The sequence below is a fragment of the Molothrus ater genome, chromosome 25 (assembly GCF_012460135.2).
Source record: "Molothrus ater isolate BHLD 08-10-18 breed brown headed cowbird chromosome 25, BPBGC_Mater_1.1, whole genome shotgun sequence".
Taxonomy (NCBI): Eukaryota; Metazoa; Chordata; class Aves; order Passeriformes; family Icteridae; genus Molothrus; species Molothrus ater.
This window is the reverse complement of record NC_050502.2, coordinates 3,921,371-3,937,194: the sequence shown is the minus strand read 5'-3', so window position 1 is coordinate 3,937,194 and position 15,824 is coordinate 3,921,371. Positions and strand designations below refer to the sequence as shown.

At 57.0% G+C, this 15,824-nt stretch overlaps 1 protein-coding gene across 1 annotated transcript in view; it reads left to right on the top strand.

Moving 5' to 3' along the window:
* The first annotated feature begins 716 nt into the window (after window positions 1-716).
* TMCC2 (transmembrane and coiled-coil domain family 2) overlaps window positions 717-15,824 on the top strand; it is a 28,961-nt gene continuing 13,853 nt past the window's right edge. The window contains exons 1-2 of the mRNA XM_036398453.2: window positions 717-919; window positions 9,789-10,325. Coding sequence (XP_036254346.2) covers window positions 752-919; window positions 9,789-10,325 — 705 coding nt within the window. The 5' untranslated portion in view covers window positions 717-751. The remainder of the gene's footprint in view (window positions 920-9,788; window positions 10,326-15,824) is intronic.

Below are 15,824 nucleotides of genomic sequence, written 5' to 3'. Positions count from 1 at the left end.
ACGTTTGTCGGCGCGCCGCAGGGCAAAGGGGGAGGAGGCCGGGCGCACCCTGCGCGCGAGGCACGCTGGGAGATGTAGTTTATTTACGCCCAAATGAAGCTCATTTTCCCGGCCCGCGAGGGAACGCCGGGAGTTGTAGTCCGTTTTGCCGCAAAGCCTCCTGGAATTTGTAGTCTCTAGAAGGGCGGCCGCCGACCTCTCTCCGCGGCCTCTGCGCACTCCCGCGGGGGACGAGCAAAAATTCTCAAAAAAACGAGAACGACCATGAAATGATGTATTTAAACCGGGGAAGCAAAAGGGGGAGCTCAGACGCCGCCTGCTGTTCCCCGATCCCGCGCTGCGCGGAGCGGCTCGGCAGGAGGCGGCGCGCCCCTCTCCAGCTCCGCTCCGCCTCCGCGAATCACCAGCGGCGGCCCCGCCCTCCGCGCGCCTTCATTGGTCAATTCCTCCCGCCAGCACCTCCCTCCGAGCACGCTCCACCAATCACCGCTCGAGGCACCTCCTTCCTCACACCGCCATTGGCCGGCAGCGCTGCCCATCAGTCGCGGCGGCGGCGGCGGCGATGCCGGTGCCGGCGGCGGGCGCGGAGCCGCCGCGGCGCGGAGCCGCCGCCCGGCCCGGGCTCGGCGGGGCGGGCGGGCCGGGGCCGCGCAGCCCGCGGGCCCCGCAGCGGCCGCCGGGGCGCCGCCCGCCGCCGGCACCGCTGCGGCCGTAGGCGCCCCCCGCGCGGCGCGGGCACGGCGCTCCCGGGATGAAGCGGTGCCGCTCGGACGAGCTGCAGCAGCCCGAGGAGGATCCCGGCGCCGCGGGGGAGTCGCCCGGTCACGGCATGATGGAGGGCAAGGCCGGCGAGGCGGCGGCGGCCCCCGAGGCGGGCGCTGTCCCGGCGCCGCCGCGCTCCAAGCCCCCCGACCTGAAGGTGAGCGGCGGGAGCGCCCCGGTGGGACACGGGGGACGGGAAAATCCCGGAGGATCGGCGGGAGGGGGGGTCCCGGTGGTGGCCGGGGTGGAGAGAACCCAGTGGGGTCACCGGAGCGATGGAGCTCGGCGGTGCCACCATCCCCTCGGTCCTACAGGTGTGACCTTGGGGGATGCGGGATGGCTCCGGGATTGGGGAACCCTGGGAATGAGGATAATCCTGGGAATGAGGATAATCCTGGGAATGGGGATAATCCTGGGAATGGGGTGCTCGCGGGGCAGGGTACCCCTGGATTGGGGTGCTCCTGGGATGGGAATGATCCTGGGAATGGGGTGCTCCAGAGGGATGAGACCCCTGGATTAGGATGCTTCTGGATTGGGGTGCTCCTCAATTGGAGTGCTCCTGGATAGGGATGATCCTGGGAATGGGGTGCTCCCGGGACAGGGTACCCTTGGATTGGGGTGCTCCTGGATTGGGGTAACCCTGGGAATGGGGTGCCCCAGGGGGAGAATACCCCTGGGAACAGGGTGCTCCAGGATTGGGGTGCTCCTGGGATGAGGATGGTCCTATCAGCAGAGATCCTACTGGGATTAGGATGCCCTGTCCCTGTTCTGGGGATCCTGCTGGATGAGGATGCTCCAGGGATGGAGACACTGCTGGGATGGGGAATTGCTGGGATAGGATCCTCCCTGGATGCGGCTGCTCCTGGGGTCGGGATGGGGCTGGTCCCGGGATGGGGCTGGTCCTGCAGTGGGGACACTCCTGGGATTGGGATTCTGCTGGGATGAAGAAACCCCGGGTGTTGGGGGCTGCCCCTCTGCAGATCCCAGGAAATCCCTGCCGGGAGTTGGGGGGATAATCTGGGGGGATCTGGGGGAGATGCTCCGGGGGAATATGGGGGGGATGCTCCGGTAGGATATGGGGGGAGGATCCAGGGGGATCTTCCAGGAGAATCCGAGGGGATGCGCCGGGAGGATCCAGGAGGATCTGGGGGGGGATGCTCCGGGAAATATCCAGGAGGATCCGGGGGGATATGGGGGGGATGCTCCGGGAATATCCAGGAGGATCCGGGGGGATATGGGGGAGATGCTCCAGTAGGATCCAGGAGGATCTGGGAGGATGTGAGAGGGATGCTCTGGTAGGATCCAGGAGGATCTGGGGCAGATGCTCCGGGAGAATCTGAGGGGATATGGGGGGAGATGCTCCGGTAGGATCCAGGGGGGATGCTCCAGGAGGATCTGGGGGAGATGCTCCGGGAGGATCCGGGGGGATCTGGGGGGGAGGATCCGGGAATATCCAGGAGGATCCGTGGGGGGGATGCTTCGGTAGGATCCAGGAGGCTCCGGGGCTGCGGCACCGGGAGTGACGGTGTGGAAATGTGGGAATGTGGAAATGGCCCCGAGGCTGCTCCTGCCGGGCCCGCGGGGCCGGAGGAGGAGGAGGAAAACAAAAAACAAACCCCGGGCACTGCAGCGCTGCGGGAGGCACAGAGCCCATCCCGGAGCCGGGATCCTGCTGGAATCCGGCACGGAATTCCCCTGGCTTTTGGTGGGGGGAAAAAGCAGCTCCGACCCCCGGCGGCTCAGCGGGGTTTTATTGGTGAATTCCCAGCGTGGAATTCGGGGTGTGCAGGCGTGGGCATGCCGTGGGCAGGCTGGGATCAGAGGGCAGAGTGGGTGCCCCCCACGGTGGTGCTTTCAAAAAGCTCTGGGGAAAAAAAAGTGGGAAATGCGGGATGCAGGATGGAGCCCCTCGGCGTGGCAGCCCTGACGGTGTCACCGGCGGGGTCAAGGTCATGATGGCCCTGCCAGGCTCAGCCAGGAGATCAAATCCCTGTTCCCAGAGGAAAACTCGGCTGCTTTGAGCACCAGGAGCCCCCTGGCTGCTGGAGGTGGCACCTGGGGCCTTCCCTTGGTGGCCCAGCAGCTCCTGAGGCTGTGCTGGCTTTGCTGCTGGGGGGAGCAGCTGCTGCTGCTGCCCCAAAAACAGCTGGAGGAGCCAGGGCCGGGCACACCTGTGGGATGGAAGGGTGGCACGGGGTATCCCAGAGAATCTGTGGCTGTCCCTGGATCCCTGGCAGTGTCCAAGGCCAGGCTGGATGAGTTTGGAGCAGCAGGGACAATAGGAGGTGTCCCTGCCCACCCCTGGAACTGGATGAGGCTTAAGGTCTCTTCCCAGCCAAAGCATTCCATGATTTTCTGACTCCCTAATTCCATGATCCACGAGGATGTGGAGCTCAGGGCCATGCTTGGCACATCCAAGGTGTTTTTCCCTGTCCTTTCTCCATCCCACCTGGGGCACAGAGGCTCAGAAAGGGGTGGGAATGTTGGCCCAAAGGAGCTCCAGCTTCCCATGGCTGTGCCCACCGCCCCAAACATTCCAGGGCTGGCACATCCCACCCGCAGCTGGAGCTCCACAGCCTCCTCCAGCAGCAGCATCCGAGGCCAAATAAACCCCATTGATTTTATCGAGCTGCCTGTGCTCCCTTCCTGCAGGTCTGCTGCCAGTGCTCACCTTTAATGCAGCAATTAATTAAAATAAATCCTCAAACTGGGCAGAACTCGGGCAAAGCTGGGACTGGCCGCTGCCCACAGCTGCCACAGTGTGCCAGGCATTGTGCCACGGCCACCACCAGTTAATAAATTAATAAATAATTAATTAATAGATCTGAGTTTTCCTGCCCCAAACCCCCCTGGAGCTGCTGGTGGGGTGGGTTCAAACTGGTTCTGCTCCAAATTCAGATTCCTGTCCCTGGGAATTGGGCAGGATCAGAGATTCCTGTCCCTGGGGATGATTAAGGATCAGAGATTCCTGTCCTTGTGCATGGGGAAGGATCAGAGATTCCTGTCTCTGTGAATGATTAAAGATCAGAGATTCCTGTTCCCGTGGATGGGGCAGGATCAGAGATCCCTGTCCCTGTCCTGTCCCCATGGATGGGGCAGGATCAGAGATTCCTGTCCCTGTCCTGCCCCCATGGATGATGAAGGATCAGAGATCCCTGTCCCTGTCCTGTCCCTGTAGATGATGAAGGATCAGAGATTCCTGTCCCTGTCCTGTCCCTGTGCATGGGGCAGGATCAGAGATTCCTGTCCCTGTCCTGCCCCCATGGATGGGGCAGGATCAGAGACTCCTGCCCCCGTGGATGATGAAGGATCAGAGTAAACTCTTGGCTGCCAGTGAGATGGATTTGAGGTGGCACCCTGGAACCAGCAGCCTGCCTGCTGTCACCGCCAGCCCTGAACTCCAGCAGATCCATGGCAGCTCTCCCTTCCCAGCCCTGGCTCTGGCTCCTCTGCTGACACCCTTGGGGAAAAGGAGGGGAAAGAAAGAAGTTCTGGCAAGGAGCAGAGCTGGTGTGTGACAGCTGTGCTCAGGAATCCCTGGGTGCCAGCGATTTCTTCAGGAGTGATGGGATCCATCCAAAACCCTGCATCCAAAACTGCCACTGCTCCTGAGCCAAGGGTTTTCCCTGGATGTGTTTCCCCTGGCTCTCCATTTTCCCTGGATTTCTGTTTTCCCTGGCTCTCTGTTGGATTTCCCTGGATCCCTGTTATCCCCAGAGCTTTCCCACACCTGGGCAGTGAATTCTGAGCTTTCCCACACCTGAGTAGTGAATTTTGTTATTCCCAGAGCATTTTCACACATAGACATTGAATTCCCTGCTATTCCCAGAGCATTCCCACACCTGGGAAGTTCATCCCATTATCCCCAGAGCATTCCCACACCTGGGCAGTGAATTCCCTGCTATTCCCAGCACATTCCCACACCTGGGCAGTGAATTCTGTTATTCCCAGAGCATTTTCACACATAGACATTGAATTTCCTGCTATTTATTCCCAGAGCATTCCCATACCTGAGCAGTGAATTCCCTCCTATTCCTCACACCTGGGCAGTGAATTCTGTTATTTCCAGAGCATTCCCACACCTGGCAGCACATTCCATTATCCCAGAGCATTCCCACATCTGGGCAGTTCATCCCATTATCCCCAGAGCGTTCCCACACCTGGGCAGTGAATTCTGTTACCCCCAGAGCATTCCCACACCTGGGCAGTGAATTCTGTTATTCCCAGAGCATTCCCACACCTGGGCAGTGAATTCTGTTATCCCCGAGCATTCCCACACCTGAACATTGAATTCCCTGCTATTCCCAGAGCATTCCCACACCTGGGAAATGCATTCCCTGCTATCCCCACACCTGGGCACACATCCCATTATTCCCATTATTCCCGATATTCCCGGAGCTCTCCCGGGAGCTCTGGGCTGTCGCTCCCGGGAGCTCTGGGCTGTCGCTGTCACTCCGGTGCCCTGCCCAGGATGAGTCACGTTTGTCACATGCTGCTGCTGCTGCTGCTGCTGCTGCTGCTGCTCTCAGCTGTCCCCGGAGGAGCAGCAGGCTGTGGGGGAGTGCTGCATTTGCCATTTGGGAACATCCAGACGTTTTCCTTGGCGTTTGTGGCAGCGGGAGCTTGGGATGCTGGGGGAGAAGGGGCTGGGCTGGGCCGGTTGTCACCCCTTGGGGACAGCTCTGAGCCTGTCCCCCAGCCTGGCTGGAGGGGCTGGGTGCTGGCAGAGGAGAATCAGCTGGAAAAGCAGCAACAGCAGGGCTGGAAAACCCAAAAGGGGATGAGCAGGATCTGCTGGGATCCTGCTGCTGTTTGGGGGCTGTGGCCTCCCCCCTGTGCCCTAAAATCTGGGGTGGGATGGGAAGGGAGGAGACTTAAAATATGGAATAGGATGGGAGTGGATGAGACTTAAAATCTGGAATGGGATGGGGTGGAAAAGGATGAGATTTAAAATCTGGAATGGAATGGGGTGGGAAGAGATGAGGCTTCCCCCCATGCCTAAAATCTGGAATGGGATGGGGTGGGAAGGGATTAAACTTCCCCCTGTGCCCTAAACTATGGAATGAGATGGGGTGGAAAGGGATGAAATTTAAAATCGGGAATGGGATGGGAAGGGGTGAGACTTTCCCTCATGCCCTAAAATATGGAATATTTTAGGATGGGGTGGGAAGGGATGAGACTTGAAATCTGGAATGGGATGGGGTGGGAAGGGATGAGACTTTCCCTTGTGCCCTAAAATGTAAAATGGGATGGGGTGGGAAGGGATGAAACTTCCCCCCCATGTTTGTGCAAATGTTCCAAAGAGCTGCAGAGCCTTGGCTGGAGCCTCTGGGCGGGCTGGGGATGAATAAATAATTAATAATCCTAACAATTGAGCAGGATTTCTCAGCTTGGGGCCGTGCTGGGAGGTCGTGGCAACCAGATCCTCTCCTTGTGTGTCCGCGTGCAAGCTGAGGAAGGGGTTTGGATGTCAGGGAATGGCTCAGAGAGGAGCTGGGAGGGTTCAGGCTGGGCGGCAGCAGCAGGAAAACCACCCTGGAGAGCCTGGCATGGCAAGGGCACTGCCAAAGAGTCCAAACAAAACTGTCCTCCAAGTCCCAGTTTTCCTGCAAGATGTCCTGATTTGGGCTAAAATGGGATTTTTCCAGCTGTGGGACATGGAGCAGGGGCTTTGAAGTCCATAAAAACGAGTCCCCACCACCAAGCAGCAGAGCCTGATGTGAAAGTCCGAAGAAATAAAGATATTTTTGGGTTCAGCCCAGTATTTTACAGCTGTCAACGCTGAGAAATGAATCTGTGTCCATTGCTGGGGTTAGTAAGCAGTGGCTGTTCCAAAATAGCCTCTGCTCTGAGCCATCAGTGCTCTGTGCCAGGAAAATGCCTCTGCTCTGGAAGTGCAGGAATATCCTGGGAAAACATGAGAAAACAGAGCTTGTTTGTGGCCACCACTCACAGCTCCTGAGAGCAGACAAACCCAGAGCTGGAATTCAGTGGGTTCCAGCCCAGACAAACAGAACTGGGATCCCTCCTTGCTTCCCTCATTTTTTTATTTTTTTTTTTTTTTCCATGCAAATTTGGTTTTTTTCCATGCAGATCCCGTGCCTGCCCAGCCCATGAAAGCCTCTTTCAGCTCTTTCAGGAAAACTTGGAAAGGGCCTGAGGGGATTTATCTGAAAAGGTGAATTTTGCTCAGTTGGAGCTGTTGGATCGAGAAGCCCTGAGGGCATCTGGCTCCCAAAATCTTTCCTGCCAGCTCCACTTTTAGTTTGTTTTCATCTCCCTGGGGAAGGGAGTTGGTTGTTTCTTTTCACTTTGACCTTGTGTGGCTCTGGCTGAAAAGAAATTCAAAGTGCCACTTTGTGACGATTTCTAATAAATTTTCTAAAGAAAGAAAGCAATTTAAGTAATTGGACACGACTAATCATTTAACTTAGTCAGTATTTTGTATAAGAACTTTCACAGAAATAATATTAAAGATGTTCAGCTCAGGCAAATTCACCAGCAGAACTAAATTTATTTATTTAAAAAAAGTGAAATGAGAACTGAAATTGTTGATTTCTGCAGAAGATCATTCAAGATTGGGAAGTCCATTTCATAAATAATTTGCCTGAAGGCTTTAGGGGAGTTGGGGTTTTCTTTTCACTGGGACCTTGTGCAGCTCTGGCCATGCCCTCCATGGGAGGAATCTGGGGGTTTGGAGCTCTTACCTCTCAAATGCTGCCTCTGTTTCCATAGAGACTCTATAAATAGAATAAAATTTAAATTGTTATTTCCCCAAGAAGCGATTCAGCACCGGAGATTTATTATATATTTCCTAGGAAGAGCCTCAAAGGATGGAGATGTGTGTTGTGAGTGGCTCAGGGAAGGGTGAGAAGCTTTTCCTGCAGAGTTTGGGGACACAGGATCCCTTTGCTGGTTTCCTCCAGGTGTGCTGGGAGTGCTGGGTTTGGGTTTGTCTGGGATTTTTAGGGGAAGGAGCCTGTTCTGTATGGCCCTGAGCTCCTCCTCTGCCTGCAGCTCCTGGAGGCCGAGTCTGGAACATCTCAGCTCTCCCAAAATCCCGGCTTTGTGCCACTGGGACTCTGAGGATGCTCTGAGCCCTTGGGAAATGCTGGAATCTGGGATTTGGAAATGCTGGAAGTTGCTGCTCCCCGATTCTCCTCACGCAGGGGATGTGAAGAGCACGGGGCCAAAATTTCCTGGGGTGCAAATCTGGGTGTTCCAGTGGAACCCCAGAATTCCAGTGACTGCAGGGAACCCTGGCCTCAAATCTGGGTGTTCCAGTGGAACCCCAAATTTCCAGTGGCTGCAGGCAACCCTGGATTTCCAGTGGAACCCCGAATTTCCAGTGGAACCCTGAATTTCCAGTGCCTGCAGTGAACCCCGAATTTCCAGTGGAACCCTGGCCTCAAATCTGGGTGTTCCAATGGAATCCTGGATTTCCAGGGGCTGCAGGGAAGAACCCTGGCCAGGTTCCAGCAGAACCCCAGATTTCCAGTGGCTGCAGGGAACCCCGGATTTCCAGTGAAACCCCAAATTTCCAGTGGAGCCCTGGCCTCAAATCTGGGTGTTCCAATGGAATCCTGGTGAGATTCCAGTGGAATCCCAGATTTCCAGGGGCTGCAGGGAAGAACCCTGGCCAGGTTCCAGTGGAACCCTGGATTTCCAGAACCCTGGCCAGGCTGCCCTGGCTGTAATCAGGAGCAGGAGCTGTTCCACCATCCATATTCATGATTTCCCTGTGGCCAGCTGCCACCCTGAGTCCCTGGGATTGTTTCCTGGGAATGTGGGATGCAGCCCCTGGAAAGGGAGAGCTGGGAATGCTCAGGGCAGCCACATGTCCCCATCTCCTGCTGGAAACCAGTGGCTGCCCAGTTTGTATTTATATATTATATATATTATTTATATATTATATAAATTGTTACTATATTTTAATATATTACTATATATTATATTATTATATATTATTTTTATATAATTTTATATATCTTATTTTGTATTATTGTATATTTTTATTATATATTATCAATTTAAAATATTTTTAATATTTTATATATTATTATATACTTAATAATAGTTTTATATTTATAAACCCGGTTTGGACTGGGTTTGGTGGCACAGGGCTGGTTCATCCCCAGGAGCCAGGACAGGCTGGCCCATGGAAAATGACACAGAGAAAAAAGCCCTGATCCTTGCTGGAGCTTGTGTGGCTTTTGGTCCATGGCTGAGGCCACTACTACTTAGTATTTCCATTAATATTTAGTATTTCCAAATACTAATATTTAGTATTTCCAATAGTTCCACTAATACTTAGAATTTCCAAGTTAGTATTTCCAGTAAAATTTCATCTTTCCAAATACTAGTATTTAGTATTTCTGATAATTCCACTAATTCTTAGCATTTCCAATACCTCCATTAATATTTAGTATTTCCAAGTACTAATACTTAATATTTCCAATATTTACCCATTCCCTCAATTAACAGCGCCCATTTCCTCAATTAATTAACAGCACCCATTCCCCCAATTAACAGCACCCATTCCCTCAATGAACACCCTCAATTAACAGCACCCATTCCCTAAATTAACAGGGCCCATTCCCTTGATTAACAGTGCCCATTCCCTCAATTAACAGTGCCCATTCCCTCAATTAATTAAATTAACAGCACCCATTCCTTCAATTAACAAACAGCATCCATTCCCTCAATTAATTAACAGCACCCATTCCCTCAATTAACAAATACCACCCATTCCCTCAATGAACACCCTCAATTAGCAGCACCCATTCCTTCAATTAATACTCTAAATTAACAGCACCCATTCCCTCGATTAACAGCACCCATTCCCTCAATTAACAGCGCCAATTCCCTCAATTAATTAACAGCACCCATTCCCTCGATTAACAGCACCCATTCCCTCAATTACACCCATTCTCTCAATTAACAGCACCCATTCCCTTGATTAACAGCACCCATTCCCTCAATTAACGCCTCAACTAATGCCCTCAATTCCCTCTCTTTCCCCACAGAAAATCCAGCAGCTCTCCGAGGGCTCCATGTTCAGCCACGGCCTCAAGCACCTCTTCCACAGCCGCCGGCGCTCGCGGGAGCGCGACCAGCAGAGCTCGCAGGAGCCGGCAACGCCGGGGCCGCCGCCGGCCGCCGCCTCCTCCGCGCCCCACGGCGCCTCCGACCACGAGTCCCCGGACGAGAAGGAGCGTTCCCCGGAGATGCACCGCGTGTCCTACGCCGTGTCCCTGCACGACCTGCCCGCCCGGCCCACGGCCTTCAACCGCGTGCTGCAGCAGATCCGCTCGCGGCCCTCCATCAAGCGCGGCACCAGCCTGCACGGCGCCGGCCGCCGCGCCAAGAGCGGCTCGCTGGAGCCGCAGAAGGGCAGCCCCCACCTGGGCCGCAAGGCCCCCCAGGACAGCGGCCTCACGGCCATCCTGCATCAGCACCAGGGCAGGCCCAGGTCCTCGTCCACCACGGACACGGCCATCCTGCTGGCCGAGGGAGGGGCTGTCTACCTGCTGGCTGAGGATGGCGAGGGGCTGGTGGATAAGGTAGGGATGGAGCGCCTTGGAGGGGTTGTGTTGGAGGAAAGAAGGGTCTGGAGGGGTTGTGTTGGAGGAACGGGGGGATCTGGAGGGGGTTTGTGGGTCTGGAGGGGTTCTGGGGCTCTGCACAGATCCCTGATGGGGTCAGGCTTTGCTGCCACAGCCAGGGGTTGGTAGATAAGGTAGGGATGGAGCGCCTTGGAGGGGTTGTGTTGGAGGAAAGGGGGGTCTGAAGGGGTTTTGGGGCTCTGATCAAATCCCTGGTGAGGTGCAGGTGGTGAGGTTGGACTTCGTTGCCACAGCGAGGGCCTGGTGGATAAGGCAGGGATGGAGCACCTTGGAGGGGTTGCGTTGGAGGAAAGGAGGGTCTGGAGCGGTTTTGGGGCTCTGCTCAGGTCCCTGGTGTGGAGCAGGTAGTGGTGTCAGGCTTTGCTCCCACAGTGACAGCGTAAGGGGACATCACCTTGGTCTGTAGCTCAGGAGGCTCAGGTTGGACACCAGCAGGAATTTCCTCATGGGAAGGGCTGGAAGGGGCTGCCCAGGGGGGTTTGGAGGGCCCATCCCTGCAGGTGTCACCTGGAGGTGGCACTGAGTGCTCAGGGTGGGGATCGGGCACAGCCTGGCAATGATCCCACAGGGATTTTCCAGCCTCAGGGATCCTGGGATTCTGTGGCTGCACCTGGATTAGGGAGCACAAGAACAGAGTGGGGAGCCAGGGCACCCCGAAGTTCCCTTGGGATGGGGCTGTCCCTCAGGGCAGTGCTGGTGGCACCAGACAGTGGTGGCAGCCCTTGGGAACCTGGAGCTGCTGGAATTGAGGCTTCTTATGGGGAACTGAAGGCAGGGACACAATTCCCAGAGTGGGATTTGGGGGATTAAAAAGGCCCTGGCACAACCCTGTTCCCATGGGATGGGGGGATCCAAAGGCACCTCTGGGCTCAGCCAGGTGGCTCCGATTTGGTCCCATCCCAAGATCCCAAGTGATTTTGAAACCAGTCTGTGCTGGGCTGATGGGCAGGATGGTGTTTCCATCTAGTGTTTAGTGCCATTAATTATGCAGCAGCCCAATTAGCACACGCTGAGTTCAAGGGACAGGCACTGAGAGGTGCTCTGGGAGCTGGGGGGATTTTCCCTGTTGGCTTCTCCCCTTGACCTTGGGAGCTTGGGGGGGTTCCACACCCTGAAGCGGCTCTCAGGGAAATGAGGATCCTCCTTTTTGTGTTTTTAATTCAATCCTTCCTTTTTGTGCTTCTGATTCAATCCTTCCTTTTGTGCTTTTAATCCAATCCTTCCTTTTGTGCTTTTAATTCAATCCTTCCTTTTGTGCTTTTAATTAATTCACCTGAGAGTACCAGCAGTGAACTGGAAAAGCTCAGCATGGGGAGGTGGCCAGGCAGGCTCTGACAGGGACACGGAAATGTGGTCCCAAGGATAAAATTGTCACTGTGTCATCAGCTTTCCAAGGAGCTGCCCAAAAATCTCCTCTCCTCAAATCAGGACACCCCAATCCTTCCCTGGCAGTCCCTGCTCCTCCCTTCTGGAATGTCCCACCTGGACCAAGTGATGAGGAGCATCAGGTTGCTCATTTGAGCATCTGCAGCCAAAATTTCTCCCTCTGGCCTCCTCTGGGGCATGGCCTGTGTCCCTGCCTTGCAAGGACCCCAATCCTGCTGGAATTATGGCCAAAACCTCAATCCCACTGGGACAGAAGCATCCAGAGCAGATCCCTGTCCACTCCCAGAGCAGCCCAGAAAGGGGATGAATAATTAACTGCATATGACACAAAGAGTAATAAGAAGAGAGACAACACCTTTGTGAGGCAGTGGAAAAATAACTTATTTAGAGAAACACGAGCCCCGCGATATTCCCGGGCCGGATTGGTTTTCCAGGAGCCCTCAGGAAGCCCTGAGCCTCCTGCCTGCAGCAAAGCAGCTCCTTTTCCTCAGGGATGGGCTCCAGAGGGGGGGCTTGGCATCATCCCTGCCTTGTCCCCAAGGATCTGGCACCTCCTCCCTGTTCCCCATCCCTTTGGAAGCCCCACGGGATGCTCGGGGCTCCTGGGAAAGAGCCATTCCCACCCCCCCCAACAAATTTCATGCTGAATTTTCCACCTCTTCCATCAGGAGCAGATGCTGGATGGGTCCCTCGTGGGATCACTCAGTCTCAGCAAGTGCTTTTTGAACAGCTATTGGTGGGTTTTTTTTCTTCCCTTTTCATTCTTCTTGTTCAATTCATTAAGCTCCTGCAGTTCTGCCTTCCCTTTTCCTGCACTGGTTTTTCACCCTGTGGACCCCACACAAAATTCCTCTCCCCCTGTTCCCCCTAATTCCCCCCAGGAGCAGTCTGGACACCCAGAGAGGCTCAGTGGGACCATGGGACAGTCTGGGAATTTGGTGCTGCCTGGGGTTTGTGCTTCACCCCAAAAGGAGCACTGCCAAGGGCTCACCCCACACTGGGGACAAACCTTCCTTTGCAGGTCAGGTATTTGTGATTTTCCTTCTCCCCAGCCTCCCACCCCCCTCCCCATTCCCACCTGGTGCTGGTGAGTTTGGGATGAGCTGGGCATGCCCTGGCAACAGGGAACCAGGGTTTGGTTTCCATCTGTGCTCCAAAAGCCATGGGCTGTCTCTGCTTTGCAGGCACGGAGCTCTGAGCTGGAGGAGCTCCTTCCCTGGGGTCCAGGAGCATCCCTGCATCCCAAAAATCTGCTCTGCCCTGTGTCCCACAGAGCTCTGAGCTGGAGGAGCTCCTTCCCCAGGGCTGGGAGCATCCCTGCATCCCAAAATTCCTCTGTCCCATGTGACCCACAGAGCTCCTGGCTGGAGGAGCCGGGGGCATCCCTGCATCCCAAAAATCCTCTGTCATGTGTGTCCCACGAAGCTCTGAGCTAGAGAAGCTCCTTCCCCAGGGCTGGGATCATCCCTGCATCCCAAAAATCCACTCTGCCCTATGTCCCACAGAGCTCTGAGCTAGAGGAGCTCTTGGAGCTGTGGCTTCCAACAGTTGGGATCTTCTCTGCATCCCAAAAATCTGCTCTGCCCTGTGTTCCATGGAGCTATGAGCTGGAGGAGCTCCTTCCCCAGGGCCGGGATCATCTCTGCATCCCAAAAATCCTCTGTCCCCTGTGTCCCACGGAGCTCCTGGCTGGAGGAGCTCCTGGAGCCGCGGGTTCCAGCAGCTGGGATCATCCCTGATCCCAAAAATCCGCTCTCCTGTGTGTCCCATGGAGCTCCTGGGACAAGCTCCTTCCCCAGGGCCGGGATCATCCCCTCATCCCACACACCCGCCCGGAGCAGAGCGCGGCTCTCGTTTGCCCCACGGTGGCCCATGCGGGGCGTACCCGCGGTGCCGGTGCCGGTGCTCGCCACGAGGCCGTGCTGGCGGCGCGTGTGCCGGTGCCGCTGTCGGGCCGGGGGAGGCGGCAGCAGGGCGGGCGCACGGCAGCGCGCTGGGAGCTTTGTGCTGATCTCCCTAATCCCCTGCTGGTGACCCGCCAGGCACAGCGGCGGGCGCACGGGAATTAGCGGCCGGCGAGGCGCCGGCAGCAGCGGCCGGGGGTGCCCCCGGTGCCCCCGGGGCTCAGCCGGTGCCGGTGCTGGCGGGGCACGTCGGCCCCGGGCGGCGGCCGGAGCTGGAGCGGGGCGGCCGCGGGGTGCTGTGCCTGGTGCTGCCGGGGAGCTGCACGGACTGCGGGGACTGCGGCATGGTGCACGTGCAGGTGGGCACCGGGGGCACCGCGGGGGGAACGGGCCGGGGGGAGCGGCGGCCCTTGGAGGGCGGCCTGACCGGTGGCCGGCCGTCCGTCCGTCTGTCCCTCCCTCTCTCTCTCTCTCCCTCTGTCCGTCTGTCTGTCCGTCCGTCTGTCCCCTCCCTCCTTCCCTCTCTCCGTCTATCCGTCTGTCTGTCCGTCCGTCCCTCTCTCCGTCTGTCTGTCCGTTCGTCCGTCCCTCTCTCTCTGCGTCCCTCTCTCTGTCCGTCCGTCCCTCTCTCCGTCCCTCTCTCGGTCTGTCCGTTTGTCCATCCGTCCCTCCCTATCTCTCCGTCCGTCCCTCCCTATCTCTCCGTCCGTCCCTCCCTATCTCTCTGTCCATCCTTTTGTCCGTCCGTCCATCCCTCCCTATCTCTCTGTCCGTCCTTTTGTCCGTCCGTCCCTCCCTATCTCTCTGTCTGTCCGTCCTTTTGTCCGTCCGTCCATCCGTCCATCTCTCCGTCTGTCCGTCCGCGCTCCCTGCCGCCTTCTCCCCGCGTCCCTTAGGACTGGGCCCATCCCCAGTGTCCCCAGTGTCCCCGGCGCGGGTTCTCAGCCCGGTCCGGACCCGCCGAGCGTCCCCCGCGTGTGGCGAGGGCCCGGCCCCCTCTGTCGGGCTCTGTCCCTGGGCAAGTGACAGCGCCAGCTGCCGCCGCTGTCCCCGCTCCGTGCCCCTGCCCTGGCAGCTGCTTCTCCTGTGAGGCACAGGGAGGGCAGGGGGGGCTTCGTGCCCCACCTCAGGCTGGCCCCTGAGCTCTGAGCCCCCCGTTTTTATGGGATCACAACCAAAAGTGCCATTTTCTGCTCCAAACTCCCCTCTCTGTGCCCCTGCCCAGGGGCACAGGGGGGGCTTCGTGCCCCATCTCAGGCTGGCTCTGGAGCTCTGAGCCCCCCGTTTTTAATTTAAGCTCCTGCAGTTCTGCCTTCCCTTTTGCTGCGCTGGTTTTTCACCCCATGGACCCTGCCAAAGCCCGGCACACAAAATTTCTGCACCCCCTAATTTCCCCCAGGAATAGCCTGTGGTGACAGGGGACACCCAGAGGGGCTCAGTGGGACCATGGGACAGTGACAGGGGACACCCAGAGGGGCTCAGTGGGACCATGGGACAGTGACAGGGGACACCCAGAGGGGCTCAGTGGGACCATGGGACAGTGACAGGGGACACCCAGAGGGGCTCAGTGGGACCATGGGACAGTGACAGGGGACACCCAGAGGGGCTCAGTGGGACCATGGGACAGTCTGGGAGTTTGGTGCTGGCTGCCAGTTCTGGCTGGGGTTTGTGGTTCACCCCAAAATGGGCACTGCTAAGGGGTCACCCCCACCTGGGGTTCCCACACTGGGGACAAACCTTCCTTTTATGGGACCACAACCCAAAAGTGCCATTTTCTGCTCCAAACTCCTCTCTCCGTGACCCTGTCCCCATCCCAGGAGAGTGTCCTGGGGGGGAGCCTGTCCCTCCAGCCCCAGCCCTGCCTCAAGGGCAGCAGCCCTCGGGACACAGGGCAGGATTCATCCCGCTAAATTTAGCTCCCCCCTGGGTCAGTGGCTATATCAGGGCCAGAGGGATTACAGGGAGCAGGGAGGAATACAGGGAGCAGGGAGAAACCCGGAGTTCCCCAGTGCCCAGCCCGGGGTGGCCATGCCCCGTGGGGACAGAGGGGTTTGGGGTGGCTGGGAGGCTGTGGGGTGGCTCAGGGATGGCAGGGAAGGTTCCTGTCCCCTGCTCAGGGATCTCAGGGAAGGTTCCTGTCCCCTGT